The 26,230-nt window shown below is 36.9% G+C and overlaps 4 protein-coding genes and 1 non-coding gene across 7 annotated transcripts; 2 read left to right on the top strand and 3 right to left on the bottom strand.

Moving 5' to 3' along the window:
- Window positions 1-1,438: 1,438 nt before the first annotated feature.
- On the bottom strand, window positions 1,439-2,059 carry LOC130998072 (leucine-rich repeat receptor-like protein kinase TDR). The gene has a single exon (XM_057923505.1). The coding sequence runs from the start codon at window positions 2,057-2,059 to the stop codon at window positions 1,439-1,441; it is 621 nt and encodes a 206-aa protein (XP_057779488.1).
- A 1,724-nt stretch (window positions 2,060-3,783) lies between these two features.
- Window positions 3,784-7,250, top strand: LOC131000950 (cyclase-associated protein 1-like). Its single transcript, XM_057927102.1, has 9 exons — window positions 3,784-4,189; window positions 4,763-4,931; window positions 5,025-5,089; window positions 5,446-5,710; window positions 5,860-6,007; window positions 6,089-6,198; window positions 6,300-6,355; window positions 6,429-6,626; window positions 6,942-7,250. Exons 1-9 carry the CDS (start codon window positions 3,917-3,919, stop codon window positions 7,026-7,028), a joined length of 1,371 nt encoding a protein of 456 aa, XP_057783085.1. The 5' UTR covers window positions 3,784-3,916; the 3' UTR covers window positions 7,029-7,250.
- Window positions 7,251-9,180: 1,930 nt separating this feature from the next.
- On the top strand, window positions 9,181-9,252 carry TRNAE-UUC (transfer RNA glutamic acid (anticodon UUC)). The gene has a single exon. It is a non-coding gene; the product is annotated as a tRNA-Glu (tRNA).
- Window positions 9,253-10,539: 1,287 nt separating this feature from the next.
- On the bottom strand, window positions 10,540-18,379 carry LOC131000949 (coatomer subunit gamma-2). The gene is made up of 18 exons (XM_057927101.1): window positions 18,061-18,379; window positions 16,942-17,039; window positions 16,797-16,847; window positions 16,441-16,554; window positions 16,137-16,337; window positions 15,960-16,061; window positions 15,222-15,329; window positions 14,895-15,128; window positions 13,832-14,082; window positions 13,546-13,717; window positions 13,241-13,396; window positions 13,109-13,159; window positions 12,394-12,531; window positions 12,046-12,249; window positions 11,823-11,954; window positions 11,564-11,737; window positions 11,151-11,390; window positions 10,540-10,992 (listed from the first exon to the last, which is right to left on the bottom strand). Exons 1-18 carry the CDS (start codon window positions 18,104-18,106, stop codon window positions 10,798-10,800), a joined length of 2,667 nt encoding a protein of 888 aa, XP_057783084.1. The 5' UTR covers window positions 18,107-18,379; the 3' UTR covers window positions 10,540-10,797.
- A 3,307-nt stretch (window positions 18,380-21,686) lies between these two features.
- On the bottom strand, window positions 21,687-25,013 carry LOC131000947 (putative proline-rich receptor-like protein kinase PERK6). 3 transcript variants are annotated; one of them, XM_057927099.1, is made up of 9 exons: window positions 24,963-25,013; window positions 24,315-24,786; window positions 23,548-24,108; window positions 23,369-23,455; window positions 23,207-23,277; window positions 22,796-22,872; window positions 22,497-22,644; window positions 22,254-22,418; window positions 21,687-22,186 (listed from the first exon to the last, which is right to left on the bottom strand). In XM_057927099.1, exons 2-9 carry the CDS (start codon window positions 24,757-24,759, stop codon window positions 21,956-21,958), a joined length of 1,785 nt encoding a protein of 594 aa, XP_057783082.1. In that variant the 5' UTR covers window positions 24,760-24,786; window positions 24,963-25,013; the 3' UTR covers window positions 21,687-21,955. The 3 variants fall into 3 exon arrangements, with proteins under 3 accessions (XP_057783082.1, XP_057783081.1, XP_057783083.1); XM_057927098.1 differs by lacking the exon at window positions 24,963-25,013 and having other exon boundaries at window positions 24,315-24,945; XM_057927100.1 differs by lacking the exon at window positions 24,963-25,013 and having other exon boundaries at window positions 23,548-24,093; window positions 24,315-24,945.
- Between the last annotated feature and the right edge of the window lie 1,217 nt (window positions 25,014-26,230).

Below are 26,230 nucleotides of genomic sequence, written 5' to 3'. Positions count from 1 at the left end.
ATACGTGGGTTCCTGGTAGGATTGGCCCATGACACTGTTCTGGTATTAATGATAGAACGTGGTTCATCACAAATTTGGCCCACATTTGGATTCCAATATATATTGTCGAGCACTTGAAATTCTGTGGGATGCAGATATATGATGAACTGCGCAGAGGCCAGTGTGTACCATCGTACAAGGAGATTGTCAGGATTAATTACGCTTTTATTAGGGAGATGGTATGATTAGTTTTAATTCTAGACTAAACTTTAACACAAGTACACCTCATAAACCTAAGAAGCGATTTCATGTTCCAACTCATTTTATTTCTTCAAATTTACATAAATTAATGACTTTGATTCATTATTTCAAATTTGAAGCTTCTTCTACTTGCCATATATAGTCTCATATTCAGAGTGGTATACGTGATTCGTCTTAATTGTATATTGGAGAGTGATGATATTTCCGAAAAATATGGTCAATTTTTTGTGCAGCTTAATTTTGTCCTAAACAAATGGACACATCACTTGATTAAACTTTATTGTGTTTGTGTATATATGTGTTAAGGACAAAAAGGTTATGTATATTTAGATGTTCAATGCATTCATTCAATTAGAATTCACCAATTTTAGATTAAATTTGTTTTATCACAAATTAATTTATACCTATTATTCCCTCCGTCCCTCAAAAGTTTGCCCCAAGGGGAGCGGCATAAGTTTTAATAAAAGCCGGTAAAAAGTTGTTTAATGGTGGGGTCATGTACAAAAATAGTATTTAAAGGGTTGTAATTGTAAAGTTAATGGTGGAGCCATGTACAAAAATAGAAAATAGGGAGATTGGGGTAAACTTTTGGGGGCTGAGACACTCAAAGAAGGAAATTGGGGCAAACTTTTATGGGAAAGAGAGAGTATAAAAAAACCTTGTTTTATAAAATTTAATTTGCCTATATATTCCTCATATATACTCAATTTAAGATAAATTATGCAATTTAATATGCTATATATAATAAATTTTAAAATATATTTTGCATTTTATATTTAATTACTTATTTAAGTAGTAGTATCCATTAGAACTCTAGGTTTTCTAGGTTTTTCTTTTTCTTTTTTATATATATCTCAATTTAATAATAATCCATTAGAACTCTTCATTCACATGAACTAGTATTTTTTTAGGGTTAAGGTGCCGATAAGCCCCTGAAGTGTAAGTCCTTATAGCGTATTACTCCCCTTACTAACTATGTGTGCAACTTACCCCCTAAACTACCAAAAATCGCATATTTAATCCCCTCTGAACTAACGCCGTCAGTCAACGTTTGTTAATTTTTTTTTTAATTCTAATTGTGGGGCCCACGCATCATTGCTGCAGCATCCCAGCAACTTCACTATGTTGCGGTGCCTAATGCTCCCCAACACCTCCGCCATTCACATTATCCCCCCACAACACCTTCACGGCGATGATCTCACCGCCGCCCATCTCTGCCTTGTACACCGTCCCCGCAGATCCCATCCCGATGATCTCGCTGCCGGAATTCAAGCACTCCGCGACCTCGCGGTTGCCTTGGATTCTCACATGCTATAACGCCTCGCATTTGGCTAAAGACGAAGGGATCTCCCCAACAAATCGGTTTGAAAACAGTAGCAGCTTCGCCAAGCGCGCCGCCGCAGCAGAGCTTCTGAGGGATCGCGCCGGTGAGCGAGTTCGAGGAGACGTCGAGCCATTCCAATCGCGAATGGTAACCTAAACTCTGTGGTAAAATTCCTGAAAACGAATTGTTCCATAGAGACAAGATTTTCAAATCGGGGAGCTCGCCGATTCCTTGCGGAATTTCTCCCGTTAAATTGTTGTTCATCAAGGATAATCTGGTTAGGGCTTTCAGTGCCGATAAATCGGTGGGATTTCGCCGGAGAGATTGTTGGAGGATAAATCTAGTTCTCGCAACGACTGCAACTGACCCCAGGCTGTCGGGATCGATCCCGGAGAGGTTGTTCTTGAAGAGAAATAGCATCTCCAGTTTTGCCAATCTCCCGAGCTCCGGCGGGAGATCGCCTGAGAGATTGGCGGAGGAAATGTCCAGATGCATGCACCAAACCAGATAAGCTCGAGAGGTGCGTCGGAACTCCGCCGATGTATGTGTTATACCCTAATTCCAAATGTTGGAGCTGCGAGAATTAAAAATAAACAAAAAAAAATTGACTAACAGTTGACTTACGGCGTCAGGGCGGGAGGATTTAAATGTACGATTTTCGAACTTTAGGGGGTAATTTGCACACACAATTAGTAAGGGGAGTAATACGCTATAAGGACTTACACTTCAGGGGCCAATCTGCACCTTAACCCTTTTTTTATTTTATAAATTTAATAATTTAAAATTACGATACAAATTATTTATTTAATAATTTTATTAGAAGCTTGATTTTGCTAGAATTCTTGAACTTAAAATCAATCATGTAAAGATAAAACCTAGAAAATAAACATAAATTTCATATCAATCTTCTTTTCTTTTTAGCCTCGTTATTTTCTAATGAAGAAAAAAAGGTAATGCCTAATTAATTAAAATTATTTTTATATTAAATTTAGATGATTTCTTCATTTTTATGAAATTTTATAGTATTATAATTTTAAAAATTATCCAATAATTTGTTCAAGAAATACATTAAAATAAAAAATGATAATATAAAATGAAATGAAATCTATAAATTTACACTTATAAAAATTATATAATAAAATAATTTATTTTTATATTACACACGTCATGTTTTCTAGTAAAAATAAAGGTACGGGAGTGTAACTCCTGTGCTAGAAATTCTGACATTGACCTCCAGCCATTTTACTTTAAAAACAAGGTAAAATTAAACTCAAAACATTGTTTTTCTAGAAAGAAGCCCAATAAAGATCATCATTCGAGGAGAGCATTCTGACAGCTTTTTACATGATTTGGACGAAGATCGTTCATAGTAAAGTGTCGGCTTTCATCTGAAAAGCCCTCCAAGATAGAATTCCCACAAAATTTAATCTTTTGAAGAGAGTGATTGTCGTCGAAGATGTTAATCAAGGCTGTCCGCTTTGCTCTTCGTATGAGGCGTCTAACAACATCTTATTTTCTTGCCCCTTTCCTGATGCAGTCTGGAAAAAGGTGTACGAATAGTTACAGATTCCTTACTTGTCTTCATCTACTATCCTCGACTACTTCTATGAATTCATCGGTTCGGGCAAGAACAAAAGTGAAAAGTTAATGTTTAACAATATTTGGCAATGTTTGTTGGAAGGTTTGGAAAGTGAGAAACGTGAGAATTTTTTAGGATGGACACCCGAACGTTGGTAAAGTTGTAGAGAATATTTTATTGTACACTTGGAGATAGGTTAAGGTTGGCTATGATCGTGATTTTTGCTTCTCTTTTCATGATTGGGCCCTTGATCCGAGTTCTTGTTTTCCTTAGTATTCTTCTTCTTATATGTGTCGACGCTCTTTCTGTGCGTTGCCTTGTGTGTATTGATCGGACTTGAGTAATCCTTGTACTCTTTTGGCTTGAATAATATCGTCTCTTGACTTTAAAGAAAAAAAAAATCCCAATAAGACAAAAAATTCTAGTATTTTTTTTTGTCAAATTTTTTTTTCTATTTTTTTAAACAATAAATAAAATAAATTTCTAAAATATTAAAACAGAAAGAATTCGATTCGGTTTCATTTACCAATGAATTATTCCACATATACCTGAAAAGTGTTGGCAAACGCTAAAAAGGCTATCCATCTGACACGTGTGTCATAATTGAAGGGGAAAAACAAGAAACAAAGCCGAAAAAGGAAAATCCAATATTGTCACAACATAACCGTATTTACCATATTATGGACAGAGCAGACCGAATTTTGCATTCAAACACTACGCAGATCGCTTCTATCTGGAAATTCTAACTTTTTTCGAGAGAGAGAGCGCATGATATGGAAGAGAAGTTGATAAACAGGCTAGAGTCTGCGGTGACGCGGCTGGAGGCGCTGTCCACCGGAGGTTTCAATCGAGGCGGAGAGATCAGCAGAGACGCTGGTGCGGCGGGTCCTTCAATTGCCGCGTTTGACGATCTTATTTCGCAGTATGTTAACGGCGTCATTAGCGTCGCGGAGAATATTGGAGGAAAGGTTTTGGATATCTCGAAGATTATTGAGGAGGCGTTTAACGTCCAGAAGGACCTTCTCATTGAAATCTCACAAACTCAGGTTAATTCTTTGATTCTCGAATTGCATGCACTTCAAATCGACGTTAAAGGAAACTTTATAATTGACGTTTCTGATATGATTTTCACTACTTCTGTTTCTGCGATGTGCGTAAAGATTTTAAATCAGCTACGGAAATGAGAGTTGTGATTGACTGAAATGTGTGTGATTATAATGGGCGGAATCAATTTTAAGATCATCAATACGAAGAGATGATCCGGAAATGGTGCTAGCTGATTTCAACTGCCATATTCATTGAATTAATTTTGGATTTGTATTATTTGGTATAGTGGTCCATTGCTAATCTGCATTTTTAATTTTCATTTTGATGAAGCATGTAATAGAATTAACGATTCATGAAGCTAAGCCGAGAAATAATCTGACAGTTTTTGCAGAAATTGTTTGATTGTGGAAGGTTAGAGTAAGAGGATTCGTCATTGATGAATAGTATCACGTTCATGTTTTGAGATAGGCATGGGTTCTAAACATGCCATCTTTGACATCGCCCTGTTATTCTTTTCTTTTCTCCCGTTAATTTTGTTTGAATTCCGACACTCACTTATGCCACCTGCGCAGAAGCCTGACACAGCGGGGTTGGTTGAATTCCTGAAACCATTGAATGATGTGGTTGCAAAACTCTCTGTATTAACGGAGGGAAAACAATCTGAGTTCTTCAACCACCTGAAAACGGGTGCTGATAGTCTTGCAGCTCTCATGTGGATTGCATATACAGGAAAAAATTGTGGTAAGAAAACCTTAGACATGTGTGTTCCGTTCAGCTTTCAACTGCCTTATTATCTTCTTTCTCATTTGATGATAGCATGATCTGTTATTGAAGGTATGAGCATGCCCACCGCACATGTTGAAGAAAGTTGGCATATGGCTGAGTTCTACAGTAATAAGGTACACATTATGATTCTTTATATTTCTACTTCAAATAGTTCTCCTCTTCAAACAGTGAAAGAAAGGGAACGATCATGTGAGGATGATGGGGGGGGTGCTTTGTGACTCTCCTTTCATAATGTATTTTCCCTTTCTGATGCCCTAATTGTAGTTGCAGAGTAATCATATCATGCTGTCTTTCATAGAAAATTCACTAAAAGAAGTTTCTATTTAATCTTTCGAGGTTATCATGTTTATTGTTGCTTTCGATGTGCACATGTAATTTTCTCTTTGTGTATGATGCAAGGAGATTTAACAACTCTGTGAATGATGAATCAAATGTGGAAGCTCTGATATGTGTGTTATTGATTGGCTAGATTCTTGTAGAGTACAAGAACAAAGATCCAAATCATGTTGAGTGGGTAAAGGTTTTGAAGGAGCTCTTCGTACCTGGCTTGAGAGATTATGTGAAAGCTCACTACCCACTGGGACCTGTTTGGAGTGCCTCAGGGAAGACTATAACAACTAATCGGGGTCCTACTCCACAAGCTCCAACTGCAACACAATCTTCATCATCACGCCCTAAACAAGGGATGTCTGCTGTTTTTGCAGAACTTAATTCCGGAAAGCCAGTTACTTCTGGTAATCATTACTCTTTTACTCCACTTTTTATGTTTTCTCAAGTTACTGAGCTTTCTGTCTTACCTACAAGGTCTGAGAATTCTGGAAATTATCATTCCTTATGTTTAATGGACTTGTTGACTCTTTATTGTCTTTGTCTTTCCTACAAGGTCTGAGAAAGGTCACTGCTGATATGAAAAGCAAGAACCGTACAGATAGAACTGGTGTTGTTTCTGTTGCTGAGAAAGAAAGTCGTGCTAGAAAACCTTCTGTGTCCAAGACAGGACCTCCTAAATTTGAGCTTCAGCTGGGTCGGAAGTAAGTGCAGACAATAGTTCTTCAAAGACATGATGCTACTCTTGTTTCCTTTGTAAAAAAATCAAATTTCTATGTTTTCAGATGGGTGGTGGAGAATCAAATTGAGCAAAAGGATTTAGTAATCGATGATTGTGATGCAAAGCAGACAGTATACATATATGGGTGCCAGAATTCTGTTCTTCAAATCAGAGGTATATACTAGTTAGTGGTCACTAGACTATGTTTTTACTAAAGTTGGAGTATCTCACTGCAAGGCATAAGAAATCTTAAGTTTTTAAAAACCGATGTGCAGGGAAAGTGAACTGCATTACATTGGACAAGTGTAGTAAGATGGGGCTAGTCTTCCAGGTAAGTTAAGGAACTCGGAACTAGTTATCAGCATTCAGAAAGCCATAACTATCTTGTTTTATTTTGAAACTAGGATGTTGTGGCAGCTTGTGAGCTTGTCAATTGTAGTTCCATGGAGGTGCAATGTCAGGGTGTGGCGCCTACAATTTCGATTGACAACACTGAAGGATGCCAACTATACTTGAGCAAAGACTCTTTAGAGGCTTCTATAACTACGGCCAAGTCTGAAGTCAATGTATTAGTACCTGCGTCTGAAGTAGATGGCGACTGGGTACGTCTCATTTTCCATTCGCACTTTGACAACATTATATTTTGGCTCATGACTTCGTAGAACTGTCTCCTCGTTTCTTCTAAACTGAACTATACGATGCGTCATATATCTGATTAAAATAGATGTTGTATGACAATTACAAAGAGTGTGCATTCATAGATTTGTTGAAGCATCGAACATCAGATTATAGTGTAATCTCCTCAGCGAAGGAAAATAGACAACAAGGCGAAAACATCATGCACTAAGCAATGCAAACCATTTTTATTATTTTTGATGTAGTATGTTTAAAGGTATATTGTGCAATTGTTGGTGCAGGCAGAGCATCCTTTGCCACAGCAATACATTCACGTATACAAGGATGGCCAAATTGTTACAACTCCAATGGATCACTCTGGTGGCTAAATTGACTTATCCCAACATCATCGCATCTTGGTGCTACTTTTGGGCATTTTGTTTATGTTGATTTTTTATTTTTTATTGTTAGGCTCATCATATATTGATTGATGGCTCTAATTTATTAAATTGTTGTATTGGTTAATTATGCTCTGCTGGCAGTTTGTTTTAGAATCAGTTGTTATACTTAATGAGTTTTTTATTATTTGAGAGTTTTTCAGATTAGTTACATGTTACTCGTGTTAGTATATGATACTTGAAGCTTAGAGTTGAACGACGTTTGGTTTCATTTGCGGTCAAGCCTCATCTTTGGACATGTTTTACTTTCGGACCATATGAAGTGTTGAGTTTGAAATAGTAGACAATGGTGAATGCGTGATTTTAGTTTTTGGGGAGTCAAGATTAATCAAATGGGAAAAATAGCAACTTTTCCCCTAACCTTCACCCCCTATTGCAATTACAACCTTCACTAAAGGTTGTGCCCATTTTCAATTACAACCCTAACCAACGATAAGTTGTGCAATTGTCTCCTTGCGTTAGACGGAGAGTTGACACTGTTAGAAATGGATATTGAGCCCATTACTCCCTTAAAAGGCCTTGTAAGGGAGAATGTTGTCTCACCATATAAAGTGGCTCATGCCACTATCTCCAATCCAATGTGGGACATTTTAATACACCCCCCGCACGCGCAGCGTGGACTATCCCAAACGTCATCTGTTGAAAACGATATTGGGGGTCCATCATTGGATTGAGTTGGCTCTGATACCATGTTAGAAATGGATATTGGGCTCATTACTCCCTTAAAAGGTCTAACAGACACCATTCAATTTTTATTTTTTATTTTAATTTATTATAGCTGGAGATGAGGCGTTTCTTCCATTAATTTCCTCCTTCACATTGATGTCTTGAGACGATGGAGTTTAGTCCGACATGAATCTTTTGTGGTTGGATTCAAACCCTAGTTTTCGTGGATTAGAATTCGTTTTGAGAATATTCCGGTCACCACCACCCTTGATTAATTTCTCTTACCTTGCAGCGTCATTCGTCATCTCCGAATTGAGGAACATGATGTCGAAGGAGCTCACCGGTTCTTCAGCACGAGGATCTTGTGGTTGAATCTGTGGAGCGGCTCCTCTTCCGGTTTTCGGAAGCTGCCGCCAATGCATAATCTCGAGGATTCTCAACGTAGAAAATTGCGCTTACCTTGGGGGCAGGTGGATGACAAAGGTGTGCGCGGTAGAGGAGGACGACGAAGGTGATGGCGAGCATGCCGATCACCAAGGCGAGGCTCACCTGAAAATTAAAAGTAAAAAATATTAGTGGGGTGAAGGTTAAATAGTGGGATCCCACACGAAATTAGAGATTAAAATTCAGAATGATGTCAACTCTCCGTCTGACACAAGGGGACAATTGCACAACTTATCATTCGTTAGGCTTGTAAATGGGCACAATTTTTAATGAAGACTGTGATTGCGATAAGGAGGTGAAGGTTGGGGGAAAATTGCTACTTTTCCTTAATCAAATTTGTAAATACTACTCTCTCCGTCCGTCAAAATTATGTCACAATTACTATATTGGGCGTCCGCCATGACGAATGAAGGGAATATAATAGATGGATACAACTCGTCTAAAAATATCATAAAATAACATCTAAAGCTCACAAGTAGCTATACTTATATTTGTATATTACTAGTGGTACTACTTATACACGCTAGCTATTACGAATCGACTGAATTGTCGAATACCTCTTGCGCATCATCTAATGGGAAGCAATAATTTTTTTGATAGAAGAAAATATTTCAAGTTTAATAGAACTTTTCAAATCTTTATACATTGATTTTCAATTTTGGTAAATTTTCAACGGCAAATGGAAATTGACCAACATTCCGGCAACTTTCATCCTATGTGGCTTACCGCTCACCAGAAACCACGCACGACGTTAGATCACCAATTTTGGCTTCCAATAATAAGGTCAAGTTTCTAAAAGAAAGCTCAACATTTCAAGTGTTTTTTTTGTTTTTTTTGAGGCAACATTTCAAGTGTTTAGTTCATAATAACATTATATTCTTCTAAATTATCTACAAATCATTCTATTTTCTGAGTCGATATATTAGTCGGAAATAGTTAGAAATAAAACAAATATCAAACATATGTTATCAATTCCGTTGTCGTCCAGCGGTTAGGATATCTGGCTTTCACCCAGGAGACCCGGGTTCGATTCCCGGCAACGGAATATTTTTTCTATGCCTTCGCTTTTAATAATTTATACTCCATTGTTTCTCTTAAATCATTTTTTCAAAGTTGATGATAAAGCGAAGCACGATTAATTAAATAGAAAACGAAATCGAGCTGAAGAACGTGAAATCTACATGGACGGAAAGTGAGGTCGGCTCTCCAGTATCAAAAATGGCGGAATAAGACTACAAGAACAAATTAGGGTATCACTTTATTATGATCTCTATCTCCTTTTCCCTATTTTCTCCCTTAACCTCAACTCTTCTTGTAACTCACATACAAAGTATATCTGAAGATCTAATAACCACTCATTCTAACGGAAAAACTTGAGCAACGTGAAAATAACCATGTAATCAACTCTTTCTATTTGCCTGGTCCATGAAGTTTCTACAAATAACGCATATTTATGCAGATACCCTCAACAAAACCAATTCTTAGGATTTCAGAGTTCAGTATTTCCATAAATTACTGTTCAATTTTCACAACAAGACAAGTCTAGTTGATGAATACGGAACTTTTAAGCTTGGAACTAATCGCGTCTTCTCCTCAAACCAGTAGTCCTAGAATTTAGTCTTCTTGAGTTAGTTTCATTTTCAGCTTTGTTGTTTGATGATAATTCAAGTGGTTTTCCACATGTCTCTAGGTTTTTCTTTTTTTTTTTTATGTTTTCACATTTACTCTACAAACTGAAGCTTAATAAAACTTGGTCAAACAAATTTGCCAACGCACGTGACACCAAGTAGAAAAGAATGGAAGTAGAAGAAACAAAGCCGCAAAACAATTGCCAAAACTAATACCAATAGAATATTAGCACCACAAAATCTAAAAAATAAACAAGAGAACAGTACGACACCCATTTTTCCAATTTGAAAAGTTGCGACAATTTGGCCATAATATATTGAACTAGGAGATAAACAGTAAATGCCACAAACAAACTAATCTTTCTATGTGATTCAAACCAACCGTTAACCTATTGGTTGATACAAAAATATCTTACGAATTGAGCCACCCTCTCAACCAACTGATTGGAGGAAAAATATCTTACATTTGAGTTGAACTTCTTCACTCCCTCAACCAAGTGGTTGGAGGAAAAATATCTTACAATTGAGTTGAACTTCGCCATCCCAAAGTGCAAGTTATAACTTACTAGGCGAGGACGATAAAGTAAGACACCGATATGCTTAAGGAAGACCATTAAATATGCCATGTGATATAATTTATAAGGTGTAAATATGGACAAATCCTCATTCGGCAAATTGGCTCAAAGGGAGGGAAACGGAAAAGGTTCCCAAAAATAAGAATATCTTATATTGACTTGTGACACCAATTGCAATCCAATGTTCCAATGGAATATTGTACTATGAAATTAGCAAATAGGTTGCCAGGAAAGCCAAATTCTCAAGACAGGATAGCAAGAAAGTAAATGTAGTACACAATTTGCCTCCCTCTTATAAACTATAATCGCACTCGCACAACAAAATCTCTATCAAAAATAATATCCTTGACCAAGAATTACAAAATAAAGGATGACACGGGACTATGACTATCCACTAGCAACTATTTCATGAATGGCTTCACTCACATTCACATCGTCCGATCTCACAGCTAATTTCATTGCCACCTCTTTAGTCCCATCCATTCCAAACGACAAACGGACAAGCACCTTCACATTGCCTATGTACACACCAGATAATAAACATGTATGCGATCTTGAGTTGCTTGGGACCGCCTCGGTGCCCTGCACAAACAAAATAAATAACATAATTGGCAACTATAAAGATGTGGCAAAAACCAGCTCAATTTGTTCATATTTAAGAACTTGTGCCCTTTGACAGGTATAATCCAAGGTTCAATGGCTAATTATCTGAAGGAAATATAAGGCTGTAAGGAACGCACCTCACACGGCTGCATGCCAAGAAGACTGATGACTGCATTAACAGCCTCGACAAGGCTTTCCCTGGGCCCAAGGCCATATTCATCTATGCGCTCCGTATCAGGGTCCATGCTTTCCCATGCATTTCTAAAGTTAGAGACGCCCACTTTTAGAATGTAATCAGCAGCAACAACCTCGAAATCTTCAAGCTGGTATTCATCTTCCACACCATCATCTTCAGCCTCTCCAGTAGAGGTATCAACCTAAACAAGTTTATGGAGGCAATAATCACATAAACAACAAGTGTACCACGGCTTTTGGATCCAAGAAAAAAATATTCATATGAATGACAAAATATAGATTTTGCTGAGTCTAAGTTACATGATCGTGCATGTGGCATCTTCAAAGGCAGCCAAACCAATGAAGGAAGATATACCTCTTTAACAGTGAACCTCAATGTGTTAGAAAATTTCCCAACCGCAGGAATGCCTTCAGGTTTCTCAAAGGCCACAAATGTTTGGGCTGGTGTATCATAAGGAAGAGATTTTAAAGGTTTGACTCCTACTTCAGAGAATTCCTCAGCTTCAGAAGCATCCACAATAACAGTCACCTAGCCGCAGGAGCAGAACGATTTAAGTAATGGAAACACAATGAACGTCAATGGGACAAAAAACTTGCAACAATATGGTCTGTACATTTTCAAGTAGCTGCTCTGGTATTGTATTTGTGCAATTGTACTGAAATACCACATGGTGGTCAAATATGTGCTTGACAACATTAACTGCATACTCCGTTTCTGCTTCTGTAAGCTCCACTGGCACTGATGACTGATCACGAACATCGAACATGAAAACTCATTGGATACTATACACAACGAAAGTTATTGGTATGAATCAGTTCAGATAGTTATCCACCAACCTTGAAAAGCTTTCCAAAATTTGCAAATTCAGGAATAGAGGAGAGAAGCCTTTCATAAGCATCAGATGCAGAAGTGGGTGCAGGAGGTGGAGCACCCAAAGCAGTTGGTTTCTTTCCTGGGGCTTTCTTCTCGACAAGAGGCTGAGACTTTACCTCTCTGGGTACAGAATTGATATCAAAAGGCTCTTCTGTAGGATTCTGTGCCTGTTCCAAAACAAAAGAAGTGCAATGTCTAATATAACACAAGCCTCAAGTAATTATTGCAAATCTAGCTTGACATTAAGTGCAATGTCTAATATAACACAAGCCTCAAGTAAGCACTGATATGTATAATACATTAATGCTTACATAGTTTCTTAAAGTAGTCTCCATATTTGCTAGTGGTATATCAAGTGATCCAAACAAAAATTCCTTTACATCTTTGTCAGTTTCAGCAACTGAACCATCACCAAGACTGTTCAAATACAGAGTAGCTCTATCTCGGACCTGCACATAGAATGGCATATCTTAATCACAAAGAGAAGCCATAATATACTCAATATACATCCAAACAATAAGCACTTGCAGCATCTGAGCATGATATGGAAGGATAATCACTAGGCTCGGCTTTCAATTATAAGTTTCAATCATTTCCCAGCAGACTAGGGGCAAAATAGATCTTACAATCCTCACATAACATGAAAGATTAGTCATTCCAATTCCCAACTCCCAAGCAAACAAAATGAAGTATCATAACACCAGATTTCAAAAGAATTTCGAACTTTACATTCATAAACAGGAATAGTGGAACAAGTATTTGTGAGACACGTCTCATCTCCTTGGTAAGCATCAAATTCAGACTTTCAGCATGGGTGATCTACTTGAAGGTTTCAATGTAATCACTATTCTGCCTTGTGTATTGTCCATAAGTGGCAGGGCTTTCAACATTACAAGACCAGAAATCCTCAATCACATCATTTCTATAGGTGTTTAAACTTTATTTATGCTGTGTGGTAATGAGAATTGAAAACTAAATTAAAATCATCATAAGTTAGTGCAAAATTCACTGGAGCATAACACTGACCTCATCATCATTGTCGAACAGGCAACGCCTCAATAGGATAAATATGCGAGGCTGCAGCAAAGATCATAATATTTTTAAGTTAGGAAATGGTCATTGTTAAACATAATTTTAACAGAGCAGGTGTAGCATTACCTTCAGGGAATCAACCAGGGCACCAAATTTTGCAAGTGTGCTGACAGCACTGGCTCGCACAGTAGCATTCTCAAGTATTACTCGATTGTAAATATAGCGGATATATTTGCTAGGATCTGATGTCTTGGGTCCCTCATTTCCAAGAAAGTGGAGTATCTGGAAAACAAAACAAAGCAACAAAACTAAGCCCAAAACAAAAGCCAAATGTGCTAGCAACAACGGCAGTGCTCTAGAAAGAAGGAATTCTAGATAGATAGATAGATAGATAGATAGATAGATAGATAGATAGATAGATAGAAAGCAACCTGGGTAGAAAGATATGTAAATTCACAATCTTCAATAAATTCACACAAGTGCAGCAGTCCACTTTCTTTCGCATCTGGAATATCTCTAATTAAGATCACAATTGAATCAACAATTGCCTTCTTGTACTCAAACCCACCCTCTTCTCTCAATATATTGCTTAAGAAATTCATCCTACAAGAAGCCACATTATTAGACATTAATATTTAGATATGAAGAATACAGCACCATCAAATTATTCGAATACAAAAGGCACTTGATGTTTAGTTTTAGGCACACTCCACTTACAGGGATCTGTACTTGAGTGGAAACTTCAAACACAGTGACCTTATAGCTTCTACCACAACAATCTTGAATTCATCGGCAATATCAGACATGAAATTTGTGATCTGTTTCATCAAGCGATCAACACTAGATTCATTGCCAGTTTTCAGCAGTGTGGTAATGGCAAGAGTAGCTATGCTTCTATTCTGGTCTGAAATCAAGCTTTCCATGTCTATATTACAGTTCGTGACAGCCATTGGATGTGTCATAGCCACCTGCATGTAATTTAAGTTTGAAATTCATGAAATAGTAAGTGCTAGCTTTATATATATCACTATAAAAAGGGGGTGCTCAACGGAATCATAGAAAAAAGGACCATGGAATTTAAATATTATCATCCTACAAGCAATAAGTACTGCTCTAACACTCAAGATAAGATACAAGAGCAGAATCATCTTGGGTGTGGACTCCACATGAAGCATCTCCTTTCACAAAAAGAATGCAATATTGTCATGCTAAACATGAATATTACACATCACGAGGCAAAAAATGAAGACATAATTGACCATTTAAAACTGTGGTCTTGCAAATAGCACCAGTATAGCTAACAAGGATAAGGGTGGAGAACCTTTTGAGTCAAGCTTCAAGTAGTTTCAGCTGAGCTTTATAAAATATAAATACAAAGAAATTTCCATGCTAGGACTATTCAGTCTGCAACACAAATGTGTGGAAACTTTTGTGAAACCCAAACCATTCTCTGCTCGAGCAGGTTTCATAAATAGCATTCCATTTGAAAATAAGAGACCATCATGCTGAAGAACGTGAGCACACTAATACATGAAATAAGAGAGAAATAATTAAACACAATTCAGATGAATCTCCTACTATAGGACCAGTACCATTTGATTCCTCAACAATGTTACATTAGGCTACCAATGCTGAATGAAATTAATGATGTGAAGTCAGCAAAATATCTTTTCTTATGTAAGACCAACTGAGAGAGTGATGCCTTGATCACATAAATGATGTCACTATTATGGTCAATGGTTTAGTTGTCCATGTCCAAATAACATTAAAAAGCACCAACCTTATTTAATGTCCGAACAGCAGCAAACCTTAGCACAGGCTTCGAAGAACTTAAGAAAAGTTGTAAAACAGTTATGGCGGGAGTCAATTCCCTGGTTGTGACATTGCTCAACTCAGTGATTGCTTTGGCTGCTTCAAAGATAACCATTTCAGCTTTATGACGGAGACAGCTCTCAAGATAGTCATAAAATGGGCGGTCTCCAGTCTGAGAATTAACACCAGTCTCTCGGATAACCTATGAGCTCAATGAACAACTGCACAATCAATACTTGAACAAAATTAAAACAAAAAGTGTTTCTTTGCAACTCTACGTTGGTAAGAATAACACCTGACTAGTGTAGCGAATCAAGAGGCACTGAGCCAAAGGAGAGCGAACAGTTCCCTTTGTCAAGCTTGTAACCAACTTGCTAACAGCCAACCGATCATTTTGTCGTATCTGCAAGTTCAGAAATATGATGTGTGATCAAATAAAAGAGGCCAAGCCCTTTTCAGGTGAAGCAATACACACAAAACATCAAAGTAAGCCAAGTTGTACTTGTACACAGTCAACGAAACTTCAAACTCCATATTTTCCAAACAGGATAATTGCAGAAACATTAAGCAAGTCAATTGCCATTTTTTGAAAGTACAATCTTAAAGAGGCTTAAGGAACATAAATAATAATTTGGCTTATACAGAGCAAGAAGTATATGAGTTTAATAATGCAACCAAGAGGAGCATGGTTTATTCCATCTGATGAAAATGTATCTGCTTGCCAAGACTTCTTTTGGAAGATCTGTTTTTAGATAGAAGATACATCCAAGTTGTGTTCAGAGAGTAAGTTAGGCCACCTATGAAATGATCAGAACTGAAGGATTCAACACACAACTTATTTGACATCAGGTACCTAGAAGAAGACCCTTTTAGAAACTAAAAGTTCTTAATTGAACTCTCCATGACTAGAAATCTAACTTGCAGAGTTCGGGGTAATATTCATGCATTTTTCACAAATTAAGATATACAGAGATAGATCCAGGTTAGCAGTGAAGGAAAGTTCGTAAATCCCAATGAACATTAAACTTCTTACCTGGTGCAGCAGAGCAAGGGCATGAAATTGTACAAGTGCAGCGCGCGATTGAACAGCTTCTTGTACTTCATTACTCCATCTCTTGACTATCTCCGGAGTTGTCTGTGACTATATTCATAAGTACACTAACCACGGAAAGTAAGTAACTGGTGCAATTCTCACAGATCCAATTATTACCTGCAGCAGATGAATACCACTCACAAGGGCGGCACTTGCAACAACTGGATTTTTATCCACAATAGCCTGCTTTAAGTATCTCTCGATTTGTGTCAAAAGTGTTCCATCAGTGATTCGACAAAGGACGCGGATTGCATTTGCTCGGTACATATCAGTGCGACTATTCATGTCTTTCATTAAGGAGCTTGTTACAATAATAACCTTTAATGCCGGAAAACAAATAGTTTAGACTGGTAACTTCAAAAGCATAGAACTATTTATGGAAGCGAATGTAACATCAGTATGAAACACATCTTCAAGGTACCTCATCAGCAGAGGGAGAAAGATCCTTTATGATTAGATATACCATCCTTCTCAAACCATTATCTCTAGACTGAAACAGTTTTGTGACAGCAAAAAATACTTCTGTGGCCTCGACCTAGAAATTATAGAAAAGAAACTGAAGAACAGTTTAATATAATTAAAAAAATAAATAAATCACTTCAAATCAATGTTACTGAAGTGCCAAACTGCTTGAAACCTACATTTATCCTCTAATATGATCTGATTACTATGTACAGTTAAGTTAAATGTGTGTCAGGAGGACAGAGGTCTATGTATGTACAGTGTGTGCATGCATGAGAGAGAGATCAAGAGTCTGTAACAGCTGCAGAGCTCGACCTTTGTGAATGAGTCGCCCTGATTAAGAAGATACAAAAGCTTCGTGATGACCTAGCAAGGAGAAAATCAAACATCCAGATTAGAAAAATAGAATAGAATCAAAGAAAAGAAAAATTATTGAATTCAAATTGCAAGAACTGATTACCTGTGAGCATCGCCTAGCATCTAACTGAGGGTCATTGAAAACCCTAGCTTCCTGTAATACCGCACCCTTCTCAATCCCCAGAAATGGCGAGTAATCAGCTGCAATAAGCATTATTGTATTAGTTACTTCAGACCCAAAAGAATGACATATCTATCTCATGAATGCACCACAAGAATCACGCCACGGACTATCCATGCAGATGCTGATGAATGACTCGGGGGATGCTCGGTATGAGGGTTTTGGAATGAAACCCAAGGTAGTTAATTCATGCAGGGGATCCATGCCCCTAGAGGCCTACACCCACTTCCATTTCCAAAATATAGGAAACAAGATCCATTCCCTACAACTATCAAACCCATAGGCATACCTATTCACATTCCCTATAATACCATGTATCCCCTCGGTGTACTTGAACCTTGAATGGACCCACTCATCCCAAGCTAACAAAGAGGCCTATCAATCACTATCCAATACACTAAAATATTGCAAATTAAAAAATTTCTTTTCACGCAGACAGTAGTAGAAGATTATAATGATAATAACCATTGGGCTACCCCAGCCTCCAAATGGAAGCAGGGCACAGGTAATCATAAGAATCAAAATGGTATACCCCAGCCTCTATGATCCACATCATCATGCTTGTCTTATTGTCTAGTATTAATTCAATGACTCCGAGAATGCAGAAGAAACTGCAGATCTAAAGCTTAATTAAGTTCCGCAAAACAATATGCAAATCGGAATTGCAATAATAAACTGTTAAACTTAACGCCACTAAATACAAAATTCAAGCATATTCGTAAAATTCTAACAGTGGTGAATCAAATAAACTACATCGTTTGCAAATTTTAAGATAGAATCAGGTTTCATTGTGTGATGGATCAAGTGTATAAGATTATCTAGAATTCAAATTCATCACAAATCATACACTCCTGTAATCCAGAATTCGAACAGATCTCAGATCTGAATCGAATTTTAACTAGGAGAAGACGATTGTAAAATTGCCCTAAAAGAAACCCGAAATGTAAATTAGGAAGTATGAAAAAATGAATCGGGAGTGTTAAATTAAACTCGAATCAGAAGAAAAGCAAGTAATCAGATAATGGAGTTCCAGGAATGCACCTTCTTCATCGCGATCATCATCTTTCTTGACAAGCGGTTGAGCCATTGTGCAGAGATCTGCGTAGGAGAACTGAAAACAAACTAATAAGGTTAATTGTTGCCTGTGCCTGAATATAAGTGTACAAGAGGAGAATTAGCAAATCTGCCAACGCAGTTTCTATTTATTTGTGTAGAATGGAGTGTAGATCTCTCTCCCTCTCTCTGGGTTCCCAGATGCAGCTTGACGAACAACCGAAGATTTACTTGAGTGATGTTAATAAGGTTAGTGAGGGGTCAATGGTGCGATTGCGAAGGGTAAATTCGGTATTCCGTGTTTAAAGTGCACATTTTTTTTGCGTTGTTCCAATTTATAAAATTTTCAAAATAACATAGGTAAATATTATTTTAAATCTTAAACTATATTCATTTTATTAGAAATATTTTGAATTATATAAAAAATACTCCGTTAATTTAAACATTAAATTATTAACTTTGTGTCAAAAATATCCCGCATTTATATTTCAACCCTTGAAATTTTGACGTAACTTGTCGAATGCTACTATGTACAATAATTTTTATTTTTTAAATAACATGGTACAAATCGAATGTCACTTGAAACCCCCGACTATCAACTGTTGTAAATAAAATATCTAGCGTCCATTTTCTGGCCTCCAAAATATTGATATTTCTTATCGGATGCTATTGTATTATTTTTATTTTAAATACATGACACAAAATGAATCTCAAACTAATCTAAGTAGTCTACTTCTAAGACCAAAATACCCTTCAGAAAGCCATAACCATAGACCTCAACGAATTCGGACAAGTTCTCAAATTGATCGTCGTAACCTCACCAGAGCACCCGATGTTTGAGATGAAAGAAGACACAAATGTTTGTGGAAATGGAGCAAAGAAACCCCACGACCGTTGGTGAACAACTGAGCCACCAAACATAAACCATTGTTGTCTTATGATTTATGTTGGTCCCGAGGCGAGTATGTTCTCGTGTATGAGAGGAATACACCATATATCAAATTTTGCTCATTTTCTGATAGTATTGAACAATTTAGCTAGTAATGAGCCAACTAGAGAAAGACGTGTCAACTTGTTGAAAGCTACCTTACTAATAATTCAAGTACGCCTACTAACAATAGGTGGACAGACAGTGAGGTTTCTGTTCAAACACGAATACAGAATTTGGTAGCTAGCAAAACTCACTTTAATGAAAATATTTAATGCGTGCACAATATCAGCGACTTGAATCAAACTAATAAGGTTTAGAAATCAGTATGTGCAAGTGCAGTTTGTGTGATGCATAAGGTCAGCTTGCTGAAAGCTTTGACAGATAGAGCAAAACTGAACCAAAATAGAGATTGTAAAAACATAATCATTTTTCTTCTGTAGTTGTCTTGTTGGTTTGTGGACGGTTGATATAATAAGGTAAGAACATTTTCAATAAAATAAAAAGAGAAAACATAAAGTACAACACACAAACATTTTAACGTGATTTAGAACAACTACTCCTATGTCCACGACCCTGACAAACATGGGAATCCCTTAACCTTGAGTTTCTTGTTTTGTAGCTGCAAGTCAGCTTGACTAGTCATATCACCTTAGACTAATCACACGGTTACGCGACCGTGACTGTTGCTTAGGCGGTTTCCCGATTGCAATTTCGTTACTTAGTAATTTTTACTGTTGCAATTTCGTCCTTTGCAATTTACACAGTTGCAATATTGTACTTAGCCATTTACGTAGTTGCAATACTGTAGGCAGCAATTTGCGCGATTGCAATCTCATTACTTGGCATATAATCTAAACCTCACGATTCATGATAATATTATTATGGGGAATTGATGTGATAATATTTTCCTTGGGGTATTATTGTGATAACCTATGTTTTTCACCTAAAAAGAACACAAGATAAATGTGGGAAGATAATATTTTATCATCTTTCTTATCCCTGTTTTTCTAATGATAAATTTACAACCAAAGAAAATGCACTCTAAAAATATATTTATCAATCATTTTATTAAAACACATGTCCTCTATTTTATCATATACTTTTTATGGAGGGAAGAAATATTAATTTGAATAAAATATTTGTACATAATATAAAATCATGTATTAAAACAAATCAACACTACAATCTTAACCTCTCGAGTTGGGGCCATTTGTACTTAATTGATTCGGTGCACAATAAACTTTTCAATTAGAAAAAAAAAAAGATTGAAACTTGTTTGAGTGGGTGCAAAACTGTCATGGAATCAGGACCAAATATGTTGAAAAGAAAGCTAGGACTATAGAAGAGAAACGAGAAGAAGAAGCAAATAATAAAAATCGGATATTGGGAAAAAAAAGAAAAAAAGAAATTGATTGAAATGGAAGAAGGTTTGTGTTGTCCACTCGTAGGCTAAATTAGTGGCTATGGCACTCTTTATGTTCCATAGTCTGTTGCTAAGTTGATATTTGATAACTTGTGGAGATTATTATGTACCTCGTTTAAGAAAAATTAACATTTGCACCTTTTGCAATTAGAGCTGTCAAAATTAGCTTGGTGTGATGGGCTGGTCCAATTCATCTAGATTTAAGATTGGTTGAGCTCCATAAAATAAAGGTCCGGAAAAAAATCGACCTAAAAAGTTCGTTCAAACGATTTGTTGGATTGGCTGGGCTTGCCCGAAGTTTTTGGGCTTTTTGACATGCTCAATTTTTTTATACATAAGAAATATTTGTAAGAATAAAAAATTAAAAAATTGTAAAACCATTTTCTATATTTTTCATAAACGGAAGGAACACATTTTTGCGAATCATATATACTCCCTCCGTCCCAATAAAAGTGGCCACATTTCCTTTTTGGGTGTCCCATTAAAAGTGGCTACTTTCTAAAAATGGCAAAAGTTTACTTTAATTAAGTCAACAATTACTCACTAATTTGGTCAACAATTGTACGCCACTTTCTAAAAATGCCAAAATTACTCACTAATTTGGTCAACAATTGTAGGCCACTTTCTAAAAATTACTCACTAATTTTGGTGGGTCACACTCAATTAAAACATAACAATCCATTTCTTAATCTCCGTGCCCAAAAAAAAGTAGCCACTTTTATTGGGACGGAGGGAGTAGTATTTATCGTGAAGTAAAGAAACGATCCATGCATACACATACAACTCTTAAATGATCAAAGATACACAAATTTGCAAAGTCCATAGATTTAGAGGGTGTTTGGCTAAGCTTATTTAAAAGAGCTTATAAGCTCTTGGAGCTTATAAGATGTTTCAAGAGCTTATAAGATGTAATTTTTAAGAGCTTATAAGTTGTCAAAGTGTTTGGATAATTGAGCTTATAAGCTAGAGAGAATGTTTTTGCTAGAGAGAGAAAATATTTTTTTAGAGAGAGAAAATCGAAGAAAAATAAACTTGAATAATATATAATGAAAATAATAAATTATAGTTGAAAAATATTTGTAAAAAGATTGTTGCATATGAGATTATAAAAAAATAAGTTGGGGTAGAGAAACTTATTTTTTGGGGAGCTTATAAGTTCTTGGAGCTTATTTTTGGAGCTTATAAGCTGTTTAGGAGATTATTTTGTCAAACACTTTGAAGGAGCTTATAAGCTCAGCCAAACACCCTCTTAATCACCCAACTTGCATTCATTAAGAAAAGTTGGCTGCAATACAACTGACAATCCCTAATGAATCTCCATCCTACCAATTCCTAATTAAAAAAATCAACAAATAATTAAAATATGCATCCAATTCTTCTAAAAAAAACTCTAAAACGAACAACTCCTGTAAAAAGCCAAAACTTTAGAAACTAGAAAACTAGTGCTATTCGCAGTTTCCGACTACCTTATTATTAGCATGGAAAATTAATTTTTGATTTTTTTTTATTTGATTTGATTTACAAAGGAATCAGGGGCCGAGGTGGAATCCCGTGTTGGGTCGTCTCATTTCGTTGGAACTCGACTGAGAATAGTCGCTGACGTCGCTACCGGTGGTGAAGCTTTGATTAGACATCCCGGCGGCCGACTTTTGAAGTCTTTGCAAGTCGTATTCGGAGTTGCTCGCCGACAATGATCCCTGCGCCTTCATCACTTCCTGCAGATCGTCTAACGACACATCGCCTTCCAGAGCCCGAACAACCTAAATTTGTTCATTTTTAAGTTTTCTTCACACTTGAAAAAAACAAGGAAAGGAATTGAATAAGAACCTGGCTCATTTTAGGACGTCTTCTTGCAGATTGTCTAATGCAGGCGGCGGCGGCGGTTACCATACGAAGCGCTTCTCCATGCTCATAGCGGCCTTCTAGCCGTGGATCCATCAGCTCTACGTAGCTTCCTCCTTCTCCCACCACGTTCGTCAAAATTGGCCGAGCCTGCAATTGTGTCATCATATATTACTATATTAATTAGTTTAACGCAAAAGAAGAAGATGAACAAGTTGGTTTAATTACCCAATCAACTAGAGTGTCATCATCATCATCCCTAGTGATGTCGACAGGGCGTCGTCCAGTTATGAGTTCTAGAAGCACGATCCCGAACGAGTACACGTCGGATTTGTCCGTGAGCTTTCCGCTCGAAGCATACTCAGGCGCCAAGTACCTGTATTAGATGCCAATTCATTCAATTATCTAATTGCCTTCTTATATATAGTAATAGTGTCCATCTTTTTTTTTTTTTATCATAATTTGTTGCTACTTTGAAATTTAAGCTACTGAGACTATGAGTGGGAGAAATTAGTTAAATTTCGTACCCAAACGTGCCCATTATACGGGTTGAAACATGAGTATTGTTGTCCGACGAAAGCTTGGCTAATCCAAAATCAGCCACCTGCGTCACATATATGAAAATATTTGATATAACAACAAATTAAATAGGATCAGATTACAAACTCATTTTAAAATATGAATCATAAATTATGAAAAATATGATGGATTCGTCATGAAAAGTGATAAATGAAAAATAAATCGCCATCAATGGGCCGGGATTCTAACCAGGAGCACAATTTCATACAATAAAACGATAAATCCAAAAGTAGATCATGATTTCTAATTTATATTTGAAAATGAATTTTCATTTTTGAATCCCTCGACAATATATATAATTTCTGTTGCATTCTAAAAAAATGGTAATTATATATATATATAGATATCCAGTGGCATACCTTGGCTTCAAAATTGTTATCAAGCAAAATATTTGCAGCTTTAATATCTCTATGGATAATGCGAGGATGACCTGCTCGTTTAATTTGCATAATTAATTATATATGAGGACTATAGCACATGTAATGTAATGTAATATAGAGAATTAATGTATTAGAACATACAATCTTCGTGAAGGTAAGCAAAGCCTTTGGCAGCACCCAAAGCAATTCTGAGCCTAGTCGAAAACTCCATAGACTGGCGGTTTGTTCCTGAATGCAGGAGATGGAGTGAGATGAGAAAGAATATAACTAAAGAGAAATTAGATGATGATGATGCGGCATATATATATAGCATTAATTACCATGTAGGTGATCCTCGAGAGTGGAGTTGGGGACATACTCATAAACCAACATCCGCTGGGATCCTGCGATGCAGTAGCCAACCAAGGACACCAAATGGCGGTGATGCACGCGGCTGATGATATCCACCTCCGCTTGGAACTCGCGCTCCCCCTGCCCGCTGTTGGACTTCAAGCTCTTCACCGCCACTTCCTTCCCGTTCGGCAGAACCCCCTTGTGCACGTACCCGAACCCCCCCTGCCCCAGGAGGTTCGCCTGCGCGAAACCCCCCGTCGCTGCCGCTAGGTCGTTGTACGAGAACGTGCTCTGGTTGTACCCGCTCCACATCATCGCCGGATGCGGCGGCGGCAGTGGGGGCCCTGAGAATCCGCCTGAGCTCTGCGCGCTCAGCATCGGCGGAGGCGGGGGCGGGGCCGGCATCCATTGCTCCGAGCTCACCCCGGAGCTCGCCGGCACCGGGTATTTCATGTTGCCGTCCATGGTCCTGTACCCCGCGTTGTTCTGCCAATTTCTCTGCCTATGCGACGTGTTGTTGTAGTAGTTTCCGCCTGTATATATAATACCTGAAATTAATTATGAGGAAATTACACTTCAACTTCTCAACTGTATATGATCAAAGGCTTGAGATATTGGGATGGCAATTAATTAAAAATGACATGGACCAAAATGATACTATGCATATATTATTGATTGATGATGTTTTTGTGAAAGCGTAAAAAGTTTAAGATTAGAATTGGAATTTAAGTGATAATAAAGGTAACGTACGTACCTGAATTATGAGGCTTTTCTTGATAATAATTTTTACTATCATCGCGATTCTTGCGTTTCTTCTTTCTACAACAACATATGCAGCAGATGATAAAAAAGAGGATTACCATTCCTACCCCTACCGCCGACCCTATAATGGCGTGCTCACGATCTTTATTACTCGGCGGCGGCCACGGAAATGAGATCGATTCTGCTAGAGCTTGCGGAGGGCCGCCGCTCCAGTCTTCATCTAATTCGCTAGGCGACAGCAGCTGCGGCGGCGGCGGCCCTCGAGGCTTGGTGTTGTTGCTGGGTGGGGGACTTTTTCTCAACGGCGGAGGAGGCGAACTCCAATTGGGTGGAGGCGGGGATGACGCGGTGGGTGGTGGAGGGGGCGAGGATGAGATCGGCGGCGGAGGAGAAGGCGCCGACAACGGCGCCGATGACGTTTCCTGTAGTATACGCATGAGATTACCCCGCTTCCGTGCAATAACCTATTAAGAGTTACGTTATTAATCTTATGTCAAACATAATAGTATTGAACATGAAATCTTTAAAATTTTAAGATAATTAATGACATTAATTCATGGAATTGGAAGTGAAGCCACACAAGTGGAGAGGCGGAGAGAGTGAAGAGAGAGAAGGGAAGGGAAGAAAATGAATAGTATACCTAGAGATGATTCTCTAAAGATGCTGCTTTCAACGAAGAAAACTAGTAAACTATGACCCTCTTCCATAAGTCTCCTACAACAATGGAAATCAACTGTCGTTTTCTATTTTTAGGTCTTTTTGTTACATGATCCGAATAAGTTGTCGTCTAAAGTATTTCAATTTCGCTTACAAATTATTCACTACACGTCATGCTTATACTACAATATAAGTATACAACTTAAATATAGCAGTAAATTGAGGATCTCATTCTATTTGTAAACCTATTATTTGGCCTTAGCTATCCAAAAATAATAGAGAACATTATTCTTAGACAAGATATATTTTACATCTTAATTATCGTAAATAATTGCATTTTTTATATATAAAAAAGAAAAAAGAAGTATGTGGAAATAAATTCAATTTGAAAGGTAAAATTAGAATCCAAAAAAATTACATGATTCACTAGCTACCATATTGAAAACGTTGGCACACTTCAAACAAATAATATATTACCTCCATCCCCAAATAATTTTCTAAAAGGAGACAACACAAATTTTAAGGAAATGTTGTTAAGTGTATTGGTAGTGAACAAAAAGTGTATAATTAGTATTGAAAATGGTAAAAAGGTGTTATATTAGTATTGAGAATTGTGAAATGTTGAAAAATAAGAATAAATAAAGTATTATTAGTGGCGGGGTAATATTCCAAAATGGATAAAAAAGTTATTTGGGGGACATCACAAAAAGAAAATATAGAAAATTATTTGGGGGACGGAAGGAGTAGTTATTTTATAAAGAAAATTACAAAACGATTTCAGTATAAAAAGGATTATGTGAACTTTCTTTAAAATAATACTAATGTATCTATATATCGGTTGTATTAATTATTATAAATCTATAAATATTAAAAGTTGAATTTTAATATTATTATATTTTAAATATATAATCCATGTGCATCGCACATGCGGTATACTATATATATATAAAAATATGTAAATAAATTCAATTAGAAGGATATAATTGAAAATTCACAATTGAAATATCTAATAAATAGATACTCAACTAGTTTATACCAACATGCATGTAGTATAAATAATCAAACTAAATTCACGTTTTTTTTTTTCAAAAAAGAAAAAGGAAAAAAAATGAATTCACTTATCCAACCAACAATTAAGGCATGATAACTTAGGATTGTTTTAGGGTTAATGCCATGTAAAACCATGACTTTTGGGCATATTCTGATTTTAACCTCTGACAAAAAATTATACTTGTAAAACCACAAACTTTG

Source organism: Salvia miltiorrhiza, chromosome 8, assembly GCF_028751815.1.
Source record: "Salvia miltiorrhiza cultivar Shanhuang (shh) chromosome 8, IMPLAD_Smil_shh, whole genome shotgun sequence".
Classification (NCBI taxonomy): domain Eukaryota; kingdom Viridiplantae; phylum Streptophyta; class Magnoliopsida; order Lamiales; family Lamiaceae; genus Salvia; species Salvia miltiorrhiza.
This window is presented reverse-complemented; position numbering and strand designations above follow the sequence as displayed.

Excerpts from the sequence above, each read along its gene's own strand:
- LOC130998072 (XM_057923505.1), bottom strand. The coding sequence starts at position 2,059 with ATGCATCTGGACATTTCCTCCGCCAATCTCTCAGGCGATCTCCCGCCG.
- LOC131000950 (XM_057927102.1), top strand. The coding sequence starts at position 3,917 with ATGGAAGAGAAGTTGATAAACAGGCTAGAGTCTGCGGTGACGCGGCTG. Across the intron at positions 6,008-6,088 it reads GAGCTTCAGCTGGGTCGGAA|ATGGGTGGTGGAGAATCAAA; the intron begins GTAAGTGCAGAC and ends CTATGTTTTCAG. Across the intron at positions 6,627-6,941 it reads CTGAAGTAGATGGCGACTGG|GCAGAGCATCCTTTGCCACA; the intron begins GTACGTCTCATT and ends TTGTTGGTGCAG.
- LOC131000949 (XM_057927101.1), bottom strand. The coding sequence starts at position 18,106 with ATGGCTCAACCGCTTGTCAAGAAAGATGATGATCGCGATGAAGAAG. Across the intron at positions 14,083-14,894 it reads CTGTTCGGACATTAAATAAG|GTGGCTATGACACATCCAAT; the intron begins GTTGGTGCTTTT and ends AATTACATGCAG. Across the intron at positions 13,718-13,831 it reads CCACTCAAGTACAGATCCCT|GATGAATTTCTTAAGCAATA; the intron begins GTAAGTGGAGTG and ends GGCTTCTTGTAG.
- LOC131000947 (XM_057927099.1), bottom strand. The coding sequence starts at position 24,759 with ATGCGTATACTACAGGAAACGTCATCGGCGCCGTTGTCGGCGCCTTCT. Across the intron at positions 23,278-23,368 it reads TGCTTACCTTCACGAAGATT|GTCATCCTCGCATTATCCAT; the intron begins GTATGTTCTAAT and ends TTAAACGAGCAG. Across the intron at positions 22,187-22,253 it reads GACGTCCTAAAATGAGCCAG|GTTGTTCGGGCTCTGGAAGG; the intron begins GTTCTTATTCAA and ends GAACAAATTTAG.